Source organism: Pezoporus wallicus, unplaced genomic scaffold (genome assembly GCF_028554395.1).
Source record: "Pezoporus wallicus isolate ANWC-B61680 ecotype Strahan unplaced genomic scaffold, APGP_CSIRO_Pwel_v1 contig_7339, whole genome shotgun sequence".
In the NCBI taxonomy this organism is placed as follows: Eukaryota; Metazoa; Chordata; class Aves; order Psittaciformes; family Psittacidae; genus Pezoporus; species Pezoporus wallicus.
Genome location: NW_026636333.1, coordinates 1440437 through 1456806, shown reverse-complemented (window position 1 = coordinate 1456806; position 16370 = coordinate 1440437). Strand labels below are relative to the sequence as shown.

At 43.0% G+C, this 16370-nt stretch overlaps 1 protein-coding gene across 1 annotated transcript in view; it reads right to left on the bottom strand.

Moving 5' to 3' along the window:
- Positions 1-16370, bottom strand: part of ALK (ALK receptor tyrosine kinase) — a 311567-nt gene that overhangs the window by 227985 nt on the left and 67212 nt on the right. The window contains exon 2 of the mRNA XM_057400067.1: positions 760-879. Within this exon, the coding sequence (XP_057256050.1) occupies positions 760-879 (120 nt within the window). The remainder of the gene's footprint in view (positions 1-759; positions 880-16370) is intronic.

The window sequence follows — 16370 nt, the reverse complement described above, 5'->3', positions numbered from 1 at the left end:
TGCCAATGGAAAGAATATATATTGCACACATAAAAGGCTGCAACATAAATTTGAAGAAATATGGGACTCCTTCATATAGGTAGGTCAAACTTTTCCCTCAAGCAGATAATTACAGGCTTGGGGTGAGTAAATCTTATTAGCCTCTCAGCACCTTATCTCCCCTCATAGAGACTGGTAGTAGATATATAGTAGATATATCCTACTTCAGCCACTTTCTGGATTGCATGATATTGCCTTATGCAGTCCAGTCCTAACTGCGACCATCGTATTTCACAGTGGAATGGCTATGGATAGTCAGTAAATAGGTCATACCAGAGAAGAGATGAAAACAGATTCCCGTATTTTGGAAGGGATAGGAGTTACAAAAGGAGATGGCAAGAAAAAGTCACTTTGGTACACATCTCTCTTTATAGTAACACTGGATTCCAACACACCCCTCAAATATTACAGTCTGGGCCCTTGTTTTTGAGGGAGCAGGGCAGGCTGGGGCAGCCCAGGCCATCAGGTACCTCTGTAGAGATAGTGATGGCCAAGGCCTTGTCGGGTTGTGCCGAAATGGGACTCCTGGGCCTGCGGGCAGAGTGGGGAAGACCCCAGTGACACCTGGTAAAGGGCAATAGGGCTTATTAGTACCCTCGGGGGCTGAGAGAACAGATATTTTATCATGCATCTTGTGACTGGTGTTGTTTTGCTCCAGTAGTATACCAATATCCACAGGCAGTTACAGCCTCTGGAGGTTAACATATAAATGCTACTCACTGTGTCGTCCTCTATGGGAGAAGAAAGGGGATGTATCTCTCATGACCCAGGTCAAGTTCCAAGCAGAGTAACCAGGAGGAAGAGGTGGGCTACTTGCTGGGAGATCCGAAGGGCTCAGACCTTTCATTAAAAAAAAACAAAACTAAAATCAAAACCAAACATTACGTATGACATAGCTGTTTATATGCTACACAGCAAGTGCAAAGATCTGAAACAGCTTTATAGACCATATGCAACATGCACCGATATAGAATCATAGAATCATAGAATAATTAGGGTTGGAAAGGACCTTAAGATCACCTAGTTCCAACCCCCTCTGCCGTGGACAGGGACACCTCACACTAAACCATGTCACCCAAGGTCTCGTCCAGCCTGGTCTTGAACACTGCCAGGGATGGAGCATTCACAACCTCCCTGGGCAACCTATTCCACCCTAACAGGAAAGAATTTCCTCCTTATATCCAATCTAAACTTCCCCTGCTTAAGTTTTAACCCGTTACCCCTTGTCCTATCACTACAGTCCCTAATGAAGAGTCCCTCCCCAGAATCCCTATAGGCCCCCTTCAGATACTGGAAGGCTGCTATGAGGTCTCCACGCAGCCTTCTCTTCTCCAGGCTGAACAGCCCCAACTTCCTCAACCTATCTTCATACGGGAGGTGCTCCAGTCCCCTGATCATCCTCGTGGCCCTTCTCTGGACTTGTTCCAACAGTTCCATGTCCTTTTTATGTTGAGGACACCAGAACTGCACACAATACTCCAGGTGAGGTCTCACAAGAGCAGAGTAAAGGGGCAGGATCACCTCCTTCGACCTGCTGGTCATGCTCCTTTTGATGCAACCCAGGATACGGTTGGCTTTCTGGGCTGCGAGCGCACACTGCCTGCTCATGTTCATTTTCTCATCAACCAACACCCCCAAGTCTTTCTCCGCAGGGGTGCTCTGATATTCAAATACTTCTTGGTTGGTTCTTCCTTCCTAATACATGTGTGCTCAGGGAGACAGGAGATTAATTGCTTTACATCCCAAAATTATCATCACCTAGCAAAACTACCAAGTTTAATCTTACATTCAAGCTAAGTTCTCTTTGACCTCTCAGCCCCTCAATTTGTTTGGTTTTGGTTCTAAGTTTTGTTAACATAAGGAGATCCTGTACACAGGCAAACGTGCTCAGCTTCTACTCAACAACCCAATGCTTTTAGGGGTGAGAATATGACAGTGACTTAGAACAGTCAAAACAGTAGACCCAGAACAATACAGACCTGCACTAATTCTGCAATGCTACAATGATATTAGAGGTGCAAAGAGAAACACTATGTGAAACAACATGCAAGGTCAATGAGCAAAGCAGAATTCTGTAAGCTTTGAAAGACAGATTTTCCCTGTGAATGTTTAAGTTGGATTTTCTGAAGATAACTTGAAGGATCTTAAGTATTCTCATCTCATTTTTTGAGGTCCTGAAGGGAAAGGTAGGATTTAACTTTGTAGAAATACAGGCAGGCAAGACTTGTGTTTGGGAAGTTGGTTTGATGGAACAGAATAAACCTGTGGGTTGCTGATATGTTCTTAGAATTCTCACAGAAGATATAAAGAATTTGTTATTTAGAAAAAGAAATTAAAAGCACATTTTTGATCTATTAAATACTATTTCTCTCAAGTAAGAATACTAGAGTAGCTTGCTTGAATTCTTTTAGTTTAGGTGCAACACTAAGCTCTGCTGCAATAACAGCAAAACAAGTTGGTAATATTTCTCAGTAAAGATGGGTAAAACTTCCTGTAACAATAGGAATTAACTAACTTAGGGTAATAATTAATTCAGAGTGCTGAGGAACTGTCCTCTTGGATGGATAAACAGTAAGGGATAATATAAGATACAGTTAAGAGGATAATAGTAAACAAGGTAAATGGCTGATGCCTGGGGAAAACACTGCTTTGATTGTGTTAAAGCTCTGCTTAGCCCTGCTGCTCACTTCCACTGAAGAAAAACTGGAAACTTTCAGAGGGACTTGTCAGGAGCTTAAATACCAAGTGTCAGCTGTGCCCTCTCTCATTCTCAGTGCAACCTTATCGTTAGCAGACTCCTGTAACTGAGTAATGATAGGGAAACTAAGAGAAAAAGAACCATTCTTATTAAGAGATGTAATTCTTGCTCACTGCTTAGAGCAATAATCTTCAAGATAAGAATGGACTTCACGCTGTATTGCAAGCTATTCTTCAGTGGGAAAAATTTTATACCCCTAATGGCACAATTAAACCTGCTAAGTTATGGTCCAGTAACTAAATATCCCCTATTGTTGTCTGCAATGTAGCGACACAGAAGATCAGACCAGTGATTTATAAGGGTAGGTACCAAACCTAGTGTGCTGCCTTCAGCTGTGAATGATGAAATGATAGGTAACTATGGAATAATCTCTATATTGGCTTTTTCTCCCTAACACCAAGACATAGTTGACACATCTTTCACTCATAAGGCTGGTTGTGGCAAATAACATCAGGGTTCATTACAACAGTTACAACAGTTGCTAAAAGTGGATTATTTCCTACAAATGTGATTCACTTCAGTGCTAATATAAAAATTAAAAGAAGAATATTAAAAAAAACGAGCTCCTGAAATAAGCTGGTTTTAAAAGCAATGCATGATCTGCCTGATGCGAGATGTCTGACCAGTATCAATATCCCTGTTACAACATTTGCACCCAGTGACTCACCAAAACAGGAATGATTTAATATCCTAAACACAGACAATGGGTCTCCCCCAGACAACAACTCTGCAGCCTCTTTACCCTGAACAGACCCAAATGAACGCAGACGTCGTGTTCAGTACTGATGAAGAGCCAAACCTTGGGGTCACAACCCCGAAAACCAGACCTGCACCCCATCCCTCCTCCCATGGCAAAATAATCTGGGAGAAAGCCACTGAGGTGCATCTTGAGTTCTGCAGGCACAGAACTCTGAATTAAATCCCTGCTGCTGGCCTGACCAGCCTTAGCTGGGAACCAGAAACACAACCAAATTACCCCAAATTTCCTGGCACTCCTCACACTCAGAAGGATGCCTCTACACATTGCACTCATCAGAAATCATGCCTACCTTCAGCCTCAGCTAAGTGGAAATGTTCCCTCTGTCCCCAGTATATGCAGGAAATTGAGACACAAAATAAAGCTGAATGTCAGAGCAGATGATGGGGCAGCCCAGGCACCTGAACCCCTCCTCTACCAGCAAGAAGAGATACATAAGAGATTACATTAAGAAATTGAAAGTTCGTCTCTATTTTTAAAGAATGGAATGATTCAGTTCAATTTATTTTAACCTAAGAACTCCTTTTGCTCATATTCTTTGGGATTAATTTTGGAACTTCATCTCAAATGATTTGTTTGGGCTACTGGTCTGAACTTGAAGACAAGAAGATTGTATCAGAAGTTATGAATCTTTCCCAATTAAGTTATCTTCAGAGAAAGATGCTGGGTAAAAGGTTTTTGTATAGCCAAGAGGCTACTCTTCACAGTGAGGAATGATTTGATTTCAGAGTGAGCTATAGGGTAGGAAAAGGAGAGACCTTTCCTCTTCCCCCTCCAGGGCATTATACATCCAGAGAGGTAATAACAGAAGACTGTATCAGCTAAATAAACACTTCTCGTGCAGCAAGGGTAATGCAAACGGAGACCACACTGTGGCCATTTGACAAAAGATACGGGTTTTAGCCCTCTCCAAACCAATTCATACTGAAGCCAAAAAGCACTAAGAAAGCTTTGTCTCCTTTTTAAATAGGCAACCCCCCCCCATTCCAGTTGTTTGGACCAGGGTGCTCTGTCACTTGCCAACAGTAACCCTAACCTTTAACAGAAATTAATGGATTAGCAACTGGAAGCTGACAGCTCCATTTTTAGTAGCCAGAAGTATAGCAAGGTGCAACAGAGGTTTCTTTGATATTCCTGCCTAAAGGAATATCCAGGGCCAAATCCTGACCTAAGGTACTCCATCCCAGCTAGAAACATGCACCTGAAGAGAACATTTGACATTTCTGGTTTTAAACATGTACAAATGAATCTCCTTAGGGGATGTGAAGTTCGTTCAGCTCACCAAGAGTTTTGGTAATAAACCCGAAAATGGCTCATGTGTACTGAAGTCAAGCCTCAAGGCTACAAATTCATCACATCAAATATTTATGTATTATTTTAATGAAAAATGCCTCTTTACTAGAATAACCCGTGTTCACATAAAAATGGAACAACAAGAAAGGCTTTGACTTGGGTTAGTTTTAAACAAACAGGGTTTCCTCCCTTTTTTTGCCCTTTTTGGAAGAAGGAAGAAATATCCCCAGCAATTTATGCAGGCACTTTTCTAAAGTCCTGTGCAGTGCAGAAATGTAATTGAATTTTTATCAAAACACCTATGCCTTTTTTAACCAAAAAGTGCACCTGCATGTAACTGAATATTGCTTATTACTGCCCTTGGATATTGCTTCATTACTCAGTAGATAAGCTTTCTCACTTTGCTGAGCTGCATTATTCCCAGCTTCTCAGTGGTAAATCTGAGGTGACAAATCTGCATGTGCCTGTCCTCTAGATTTCAGAGTTGCAGCAGATGTGTAATTAATAACCGGGATCACCATGTACTTTCAACTGCATCCACACCTGGGAAAAGATCTCAAAATCATTCATATTTGTTTGTGTGAATATCAGATATCAACATGAGAAGTATCTGTGATGCTGATTTGTAACAGCAATCAATGGAGTAGTTACTAGAAATATTACAATGATGTGGTTAGAAACAGCTCCCATGAGGATCTCCATTTTCCAGTCTCTGGGAAAGCCTGATATTTCAGAAGAAGTTATTCTAAGAAAAAGGGAGCAAATTTTCCACAGAAAAGATACTACACAGTTATCTTTTCCATTTGGGACCAATGGAACTTCATTTCATTAAAACAAACAGAAAACCTTACAGGCAGCTGAGAGACATGGAAACCTACGAACCAGAGGCAGGCCAAGGACATCCTGGTAAGAGGCAGATCCAACACTGCAGGGCCCTGAAGCCCAACATCTCCATCTTGCAAAAGAGTTCTCAGGACCTGAGCTGGCTATTATGAAGTCGCCAGATGTTCGGGCTTGCCTCTGTCTAGGTCAGAGGGTACACCCCAGAGGTCCTTGATAAAGGAATCCTGAGTTCCTGGCCCCACAGAAGTTCTTGGTTTCAGTTTTGGGGGGTAAAGGGATGCAACCAGAGGGAAAAAGATTGCCTAAGAACTCAGGGTAAGCTCTCAAGTTCATAACTGATCCTCATGATCACACTAATAGTAGTCACACAGCCTCTTAGAAACTTTAATTTTCCCTCTTCCCATCTACAATCATACCCAGTCATCCATGAAAGTGCAAGAACTACACTATATCAACGTGACCCAGAAGCACCAATAGCAACAAACAGGCCAAGTAAAGGCTTTGTGAATAATCCATAGACTCAGCTGTGCTCATACAAATCACTGCCTAAATGACATTCAGAAGCCAAATTCACATTCTGTTTATAGTCAAGCTGGAGAACGAGGCAAAGGGCAAGCTCGTTCTATGCAGTTTCTTGCTCTGACTCGTTGGTGAGCTACACTAATGGGTGGATGTACTCCAGGGTTCCCTTTTACAAACCCTTTCAGCAGAACAAAAACGTTTGCTGACAGTCTGTCAAGTTTATCTTTTTAGCTGGGAAACATATTTAATAATGCATCATGTTACAATGATTTTATGTTATATTGAAAGCCTGATGAGTGCAAATAAAGGACAGTACGTGTGTCAGCGCCTGGGCTGGGTTGCTGCAGAGAAGAAATTAGCATTTAGTGGGCTGTAGCAGACGTGTGGATGGTGGGTCCAGTCAGAGGTACTGCATGAGGCATGGAAGTGATCAACAACCTGACTGGCAGATGCTTGATGTGTAAATTTGGGAATAGCATACACTTCCCGTACATGAAGCATGTGTCACTAATAAAACTGCATTTAACTCAACACCTGTGCTATCCTTCTGGCCGTGATGACTTTTCTCTTTGGTCTTTAAGGCTTATTTAAAATGTTCTTTTAGCCCCTTTATGTTTGCAATGTATCTTTTTTCCATCTCCTTTTCATATGGAGTATTAGCTTTTGATTGGAAAAAAACACTTGCCTCAAACCTGCCTCATTCAGTCAGCAAACAACTACTGCACAGCTCCATTCTTTTCTACCCACTAGGCAGTCCCTCTACCTACCACTGATGCAAGGAGAGGCTGTGTAAGTCTGGGAGATGTGGTCTCAGCAAAACCTGGCTTATGGAAGAAGAGGAGCACAAAACACCCAAATTACAATCCAACTAAGGCACTGAGACAGGGAAATATTGACACAGAATCACATGTTGATGATCATTACAGGGGAAAAAGGAATCCACACTTTCCTATTCAAAAAAAAAAACCACAGGGGAAACCCATACTGTTTTCTTTGCTGCTTTCTGTGACTTCTTCTTAGTATTTGCATGTAAAATCTATATATAAATATATAAAATCTATATAAAATCTATGTATTGTAAAACCTAATGTATTTTTTGAATTTCTACTTTGAACGCAAGTGGCATGCAAAGAGCATTACAAAACCCCACTTCAAATGACCAAGCTTATCTTCCAGCCAGCTCAACTACTATAGTTTAAAAATACACTGCCATCTAGAGCATACTACTTACTGCATCTCGGATGCTCTGCAGGTGCTGAAGACCGGCTTAGTAAGACACCACAAAATGGCCATGACTTACTGATAAAGAGCTCTGGATCTCAATTACAGACCAGAGTAGGAATGGCTTAAAGTTGTTACTCATCTGTGTGTGTACATGGGACCTTTAAAAAAATCCAGCAGTAGACTGGTCTTTGCTGTTAACAATCTTTTACAGCACAATGAAGCATCTCTGTGGGCAACAGAGAGAAAACAAAGGACTGAGTGTTAGTAACTGAACTGCTCTCAGCTCCTACCGTGATTGCTATACCAGTATATATACTACATATATATACCCCATGCTATGCCAGCATATAAACTATACCAGTTTGCTTCTCATCTGTCATAAGTGGGTTCCAGTCTGAGTCTCACCTGTCCCAGCTGGTGTCTTCAGCCTATATATTCTCTATTTGCATGTGTCAGATTACTCTTCTACAGGTACTTTCCCTTAGTCTGTACTCAGTTAACATAACCTCTAGAAGCACAGCGGCCAGGCTTTCAAGTTAAAAAAGAATCGTTCTTTTAAGTGTTTTAATAATTCATTACACATACTGACTTCAAACCATACTTTACCTTGGATTTCTGCATAGTTACGTCTATATTTAACACGTACACTCATCTGGGAGTCCCTCTTCAGATTTGCACACTTCCTATATCATTTTAAGTAGTGGGATTAAGGAAAAAAGAAAGAAACCAACCCAGAAACAACCTCCTGCTCTTTATACATTTAAACCCCTCTTTTGTAGTACACTGACCATGTACTAAACCAGAATGCATATAACAAACACCAAAAAGCAGCCAGCACTAACATAGCTACAGATATTTAGATACTCAGTGGCCCAGTCCCTGCAAATTTTAATGCAAGCTCGTATTTTTCTCAACATCTCCTTTTGATCTGTCTCTCTCGTTTTCAAGGTGTGGCATTCAATGCTCACTTCTAGTTGTTATTTCTTAAGTGTCAATGGGCAAAGCTACATGCTAAAATTCCTTGAACATTTAAATGTCTGGGGAATGAGTATCTGAGGGTTTTGGAGGAGATCTGAATCTCTGTGCTCCGCAGGAGGCTTTTCACCCTCAGAGCAGGCAGCCTGCATCCCTTTTACAGACTGCTTTGATCAGGATGAAAACGGTGGTAACTCACTTCTCCTCCCACACTTTCATGCCACGTCAGTACCTCTGGCTCTGGAGACACTTGTAACAAAGTTTATGAAACCTTTTTTCCTTTCATATATAGCAACTAAATGCCCCCTTTCCAACTCAAATCCACCTAGAGTCACACCTGACTTGAGCATTTAAAATCCTCTCTCCCACTGCACTGCAGCACTGAGCTTGGGCATAAGCCCACCCCAGGCACAAGCTGGCCCTGTTTCTCTACCTAGAGCCATTCAACAATGTCACCTGCAAATGCTGGCCAGTAAATACTGGATATTTGGAGAAAGCAAGAGCAGTGGCGTAAGTCAGCCTTATTTTTCCTCATTACTATCAGTATTACTGCTTCAGTAAGAGAGGGGGGAAATTCCAAGCTTACTGCACAAGTGCATGTGAAAGATGGCAGCAAAAGGTTCAATAATAGTCCCATATATAAGGATACAAATCCACAGGCTTACTTTTAAATGAGACATCCCCAGCCCTTCACATTTAAAACAGGCCACAAGCAAGGGAAATAAAATACAGGGGTAAAAACTGGAGATTTCCCATACAAAAGAGGCAGAAATCCTGAAGCCTCCCATAGGAAGTGTGCCTTGTCTGATCCACACAGAAAGGGAGAACACCTTTAGAAAGGTCAGTGCAGCTCCAGAGGCTTTGTCCAGCTTCAATACAGGGTTACATTCTGAAACCTTGCAACCCAAAGATTTAGAAGAAGAATCTTAAAATAAGCCTGTTGTTATCAAAACAGAAAGTGAACGCTCTGAGGAATTATACAAAGCCCTACCTATGTACAACAGACACAAACTGTGAAGCTGTGACAGTTATGAATTTCCTGCCACTTGTATGGCTAAGCCCATTTATTTGCTGCATTAGGCACTTCTGTTAAGATACAGTGGTGCGGAATAGCAACAAATGCGCAGGGTGTTTTGGTACCAGAGAGAATACTAGACATTTGTTATTGGTAGGCAAGCTGCATTATTTCTAGAAATAGCAAAAGGGTGCGATGACTATTTCAATCTAAACCACAGCTGTCTTGGCAGTAACAATAAAAACTACTTCATATTCCCTTTACTGGGAAAGATGCCAATGTGCTTATATTGTCTGATTTCACTGCAACGTTTAATTTTGCTTAAGGTAAAGGACAGCATCTCTGACTGCAACTGTGGGGTATTTAGATGTGGAAGCACTTCTCAAGGAGGTTCTGCAAATGCTCATCCAGTTCCAACCCCCTGCCATGGGCAGGGATACCTCACACTAGACCAGGCTGCTCCAAGCCCCGTCCAACCTGGCCTTGAACACTGCCAGGGATGGGGCAGCCACAGCTTCTCTGGGCACCCTGTGCCAGGGCCTCAGCACCCTCACAGGGAAGAATTTCTTCCTTACATCTAACCTAAATCTCCCCTGTTTAAGTTTGAACCCAAACTTCACTCTATCTTGCAGAAGTGAAATTCTGCACATCTGGAACAGAGCCAGTGTGTGGATGGGGCTTCAATGTGCACAAATGAAACAGAAGAGCCTTGCAGGAATATCTAGAAGGACAGCAAGGTATTTTATACTGATTTTTGGTTTCCATTGTTTCCCCGAGTTTATGTCTATCTGAACTCTTCCCCACAAAAGAGAAATCACTTCTCTCCCACCCAGAACATGCACTGTTCAAAAAGAATCTCCCAAAGTGATTACCAAAAGGCCTGTAAGAGAAATGATTACAAATGGCTGAGTTAACTGCTCCGGATGGCCTCATCAGTCATCATAACACAGTCTCAGCACCAGACTCATCAGGGCAAGCAACTTGTCATGGCAGATAACACCTCTTCAAGAAGACTTCCTCCCATGGCTTTTCCCCAAGAAAGTCTGCTGGGATAAGGGGCTTCCAGCAGCGGTCCTTAAGCAATCATCAAAGAGGAATCATCACAAGCTGCCTACAGTGAGCTGTTTCTGGGTTGGGGACCTTTAGTCTCCAGGCGTGCAATGTTTTATCTGCGTGCACAACTTGCAATCAAAATACTCTGGGCAGCTGCTCTGCAGGTGAATTTAGAGATGATGATAAGAGTGACAGATTAAGTGAGAGGAGGCCACAAAAGGCTGAGACAGCACTGCCAGCCCCAAATGCCACAGACCAATTTGCAACGTATGCCTCATTTTCTGCATCTAGAAGAGGAAGAGTCGGTACAACAGATTTAGTTTATTGTAAGTCTGCTATGGAAACAGGTTAAGTTGAAGTTTTCTGAGTTACAGAGTGCCTTCTGTGATGAGCACCACGCTAAGAGCCATTATAAATAAAAGCCAACTTACCATCCCATAGATACTGTTTTGTGAACTGGAACTCGAGAGCACTAATGGCATTCCCAGCTCTTCTTTTCTGCAGTGAGATCTAAAATAAACTGTGTACTTTCTCCTTTTGCCTTGCTTTTATCAGCTATTAAAATGCAACTAATGCTGCTCACGGGGCTTCGCCAAAAAGCAATAAATATGTTTATGAAGAAACGTCTAAGGAAGCTTAAGGTTTTCAAAGTATCTGTTCCCTTAAACTCTGTACTCTTGCTCCTCACACACAGTTTTCACTACAGCAAAGGGTAACAAGCTTGTTTAAGAACAGTTGGCTGCGTAGTAACACACAGCTCAGTCAGAGTGACGAGGCAAACTATCTGCAATGAACAGTGTGTTTGTGAGATTTGGCACTCGTTGCCTGTTTGCAGATTGTTCATGGACAGCCCCGCAGTTGATGAATACTTTGAAATTACTCAAATATTTACTGGGAACAGATTTCAGCCCTTGGGGTGTTTTTGTTTGTTTGCTTTGTGTGGTGCTCCAGCTATGCACCAGTTGGTCTTTCAAATGCCCGTGGTACTGAATAGGTGTTGGATCCGAGCAGCGATCTGAATTCCTGCTTTACAGAAAAACCCAGGATTTCTCTTTTTTTCCATTCCACATGTTGGAAAGAACAAGAATAAAACTGAGGTTTCCTAGAAATACAATCTTATATAGGAAAACGGCTTGGGAGCAAATGTTTCTTTGTGTAAAGGAATTAAGATTTAAGTGTTTCGTATTGATTTTACAGTATAGTATAGTTGCAAATGAAGTAAATCATCCAAATGCTTCATGTGGTAAGGTCAAAACATTGCATTTTGATTTTCTCCCAGCCTGAAGATGACCCTGGCATTTTGGGTAACTTGACTGATTCCCATATGAAGGCTAGTTATCAAAATGATACCTCCTGATGGAAAATCTGCCATTAGAAAACAACTTCAGTAATTCTAATTCTTATGCATCTGAGAAGATATGACTTTGCTATGCAGCTGCCGGAGCAGCTCTCTGAGAATGCCCTGACAGAGACCTGGAACCAGCTTGGTTCCAGTCTGGAATAAGCTCATGGAGAGTCAACAAGGTCCTTTGATAAAATGAGTAAAGAGCACAGCAGGCTGAGCACAGCTATGTGAAACTCATAAAACATTCAAGTGAAAGAAATTCTCTGCTGGCTACAAACTTCAGACGAGTATTTATTCTTATTGACGGAGAGGGAGCTGCATGTCAGACACAGTGCAACCCACTGCGGGAATTACAACAATCCCCACCAGAATGATGCCACTGCTCCATGCATCCATACCCTTCCTCGATCAAGCTGGCAGGCAGCTTCAGAATGAAACACACGCATTTTCCTTTCCTTTGTAAGAAAATTGGTCTTTCTGTTTACAAGCTGCCCACCCCAGTTAGTCCTACCCGCAGCTTTAACTGGCTTATGGTGCACACAGCTGATCCATCACTGAAGGCAGTAAGCTGAAGTCGCATGTGTGGAGCTGCAGAGAGCTATTCCTTAAGTTTGCATCCAATCAGGGAGGCAAAAGCATTCATCCTTTTCACCAATTTTGGTTTCCAATTGGGAGAAGGCTTTTGAAATAGTTTTACAAACCCCTTCCAAGGCCTGCCTAAGATCCCACTGGCAATGACAGTCATGGAAACTACCAGGTGAGGATTTGGGGCATTTTAAAGGATCTTGTCATATGTCTTAACAAGTAGAAATAAATGGCAGCCTTAGCAGTCAGCCCTCCAGAATTCATTAATGAACTGACTACGCCTTACCCAGGACTACAGGTTGAGACAGTCTTGGAAACTCTACAAAACTACATGAAGAGTAAGTATTTGTATTCACAGAATCAGAGAATCAGAGTGGTTTGAGTTCAAAGGAACCTTAAAAGCCATTCAGTTCTGAGCCCCTGCCATGGGCAGGGACACCTTCCACCAGACCAGGTTGCTTCAAGCCCCATCCAATGTGGCCTTGAACACTGCTAGGGATAGGGCAGCCAACAGCTTCTCTGGACAGTGTCAGTGTCTCCATCTGGGCAGTGTTTCTGGACTGTGCCAGTGTCCCACTACCCTTACAGTAAAGAATTTCTTCCTAACGTCTAATCTAAATGTCCCCTCTTTCCGTTTAAAACCATTCCCCCTTGTCTGTCATTACATACCCTTGTAAAAAGTAACTTGTTCTTCAAAACTGTTGTAGAGAGTTACCTTGTATTAAAATACTTGCTGCACACCACACTGCTGTCTTACAGCATCTTTCCCCTGCCTGCTGTGGAGATGATTGTACCCCCCGAGCAAGGAACCGGGAGCTCTTGAGCTGGGACCAGAGGCAGCACTGGCTCTGAGGGGAAGTTTTCTCCCCAGCAGTTTGCAGCCAGGTGCCTCTCACCAGGGCAAAGCGTGGTCTGGAGCAATGGAAGGACACTGAAGGGATGGCAAGGTGTAGGGACAGACTGATCCTCACAGTGTGGGACTGAGTACATTCTTCTGTGAATGAAACCTGCCTCTGTCCAGCTCATGCAGGGGTTTCGATTAGCAGGCACCGTCTCAGATGTCTGTGCTCCCTGAGCATCCACAATCTAACATTTATCAGGGAAATAGTGCTACCTTGTCTAGTCTGCCCTTACTGCATTGCTAAAAGTAGTAATTAACCTGTTTTCCTGCTCCTTGCTATCTCTGGACTACACCTGCTTACACTAGGTTGATCAGAATCCAGCTCACAACTCCCAGGAATTAACATCATTATCTCCTTGTACAGACTGCCTGAGCTGCATCTTCACCTCCCGGGCTCTGGCTCTAAGTTTTAATCTGCTGGTAGTTCTGCTTTCTGACCACAGGAGCATCAAGAACTTTCCCTGCTTCCTCTCCATTTCCTATTCTGAAATGCAGTCTGTCTTGCTTCTCAAGGCACTTCTCAGTTGAGCATCTCCAGCAGCATCTAACCTGCCATTTCCATGATGATCAACTACAGCTGGAAGATTCCTACAGTACATCCACTAAAAGTGAAACTTAAGTCAAACCACTTCAGTCAAACTCTCCTCAATTTTGAGGTGTGTTAAATCAAGCTCCATACTGGAACCCTGGCTAGGAGGGATCTGTATCATCTCATGTCAGGTAACTGCAGCGTATGATGTCACTTCTAGTGTAGTCTGAAAAGGATTTATCAGAGACCTATCACCGTTGACAGTCAATCACAGTGCTGTAATCAAAATCCAAACTGCTACTTTGAGGTCTGTTTTTTGTGACACTGGACAATCAGAATTGGTATGGGATGAAATAAGCAAGATTGCTCAGAATTTCATCTAACTTTTTAAGATAATCTGTTTGGATTTTTTTTTTCCTTTTTCTTTTTTCCTTGAGCTCCTCTCTCTTCCAGGTAATGCTGCTTTTTCAGTAATGTAGATTCAAGATGTACCTTTACCAGCTACAGAAAGAGAGCACAATGCTGCAGGCGCACAGGTTCTCTTCTTCCATCCAGTTTTGCAGGTGTTGGCGGTCAGTATCCCAGTGATCACTTCCTTAACCAAATTGCATGACACTTTCCAATTTTTTACGTAGCTGCTGCACAGAAAACAGCTGTGCAAAGGTATTATAATGGGACTTTCTAGTAATGCAGCAGCAGTACTCAGCAGCACATGAAAAATGCACTCATTTCCTAACCTGCAAATGCAACGTAGGGTCAAAATTAAGCTGGATTTCTTCTGTCCTTTTGCAGTGCACGTAGTTGTAAAACCCTTGTAAACTGAAATAATGGTCTCTGTAAACCCATGCAGTCCCAGTGCTTTCAGTGGTCAGGGTAGGTTACTCACCAGAACCCGGGTTAACAGCACCATTATTGATAGCACCAGGGTGCCTGAGAGCCTCCGTGCTGTGCCGCCTATAATTTTTGGTGGATGTAATATAGGAAGGTGGAGATTCCAGCTTGCTCAAAGCTGAATTGGTTCTGCAATGCTAACAGAAGTAAAAAGCAATAAAAGCCATCATGTTGTCACTAACAGATTTTATGTGCGCCTGAAAGTACACGGGGAGTTACTCTATTGATTAAATAAGGACCTTTTTGACTAGTCATTCTCTAGAGTAGAATAGCATTTTAAGATTGGTAGTGAATTACAATCCTTTGAGGAGTTCATCAGGATGCTGTGGCATTCCTGAGTTTAGCGTGCCCCAGTCCTGCAGTAAGAGCAAAACATCCTACAATACCTGCAAGCTGGTTTGAATAAGCAAAATCCAGCACAATCCATAGCTGGGATGGGGTCAAAAGTCAAAGATTTTGCTAATACACAAAGCTTCCATGTGCCAGCCAAACATCAGGGATATACTTTACTGAAGACATGCAAAACATCCTCTGTGTGGCTTAAGCATTGCGTCTACCAGTATCTTACTAGTGGCTGAGCTCCAGGCAATAGAGAACTGGTAAAAAACTGGGCTACAACCTAATGCTTGCATCCTGTGGCAGAATCAGAGGAACAAAGTTTCCTCTGTCAGTGTATTGATTTTTCCAGGCTTGGCTCTTTTTTTAGAAACAAATGTTCTTTGGAACCTGATTTCATCCTGAAATGATGGTGGAGAGGAATGTAATAGTTGTTTATTGTTCTGGTTCTAACTGCAGAAAGCTGTGATCTGGCAGGTATATGTGATCTAACGGAGCTTGAGGGGTAAGTTTACTCACTGCTGGAAACAGAGACAGGAGAAGTTTGCAAACCAGGGAACCTCCTTAAACAAGGAAAACATGGGTGACCACAGACCAAGGGGTGCAGCTGGTATGCCAGAGGGCAGGGCTGCCATCCAGAGGGACAATTACAGGCCAGGGAAATCGGCCAACGGGAACCTCATGTAATCCAAGAGGGACAAATGCAAAGCCCTGCACCTGGAGAGGAGGAATTCCCTGTGGGATAGAGGCTGGGCACTGCCTGGCTCCATAACAGCTCTGCTGAAAGGGCCCTGAGGCACAGCAGGCTGTGCATGGGCCAGCAGGGCTGCAAAGACGGCAGCATGGGGAAGATCACAGACCACAGATTGAGGGAAGTGATCAGCTCCCTTTACTCAGCAGTTGTTAGACCACTGGATCCAGCCTGGGACACCCAGTGTAATGGTGTATAAAAGGAAAATGTCAGTTAATTGGAGAGAGCTCAGGAGAGGCCACCAAGCTTGTCAGGGCAGGAACACTCACCTTGTAAGGAGAAGCTTTCTGGGGCTTCCTCAGCGCAGGGAAGGGATGGCTTGGGGGAAACCCCCGTACACAGGGGAATGTGGCTGAGGTGCAGCTTGTTGCAGAGGTGTCCAGCCCTGAGGAGAAGGACCTGGGATAGACAAGAAAGCTCCCTATGACCTGGCAGTGTATTGGGCTGTATCAAAACGACTGACTGGCGATTTGAGGGAGGCTTTCTCGCCCTCTGCTCTGGTGATGCTCTGTCGCAGTTCTGTGTCCAGCTCTGGGGGCAACAACACAAAAGG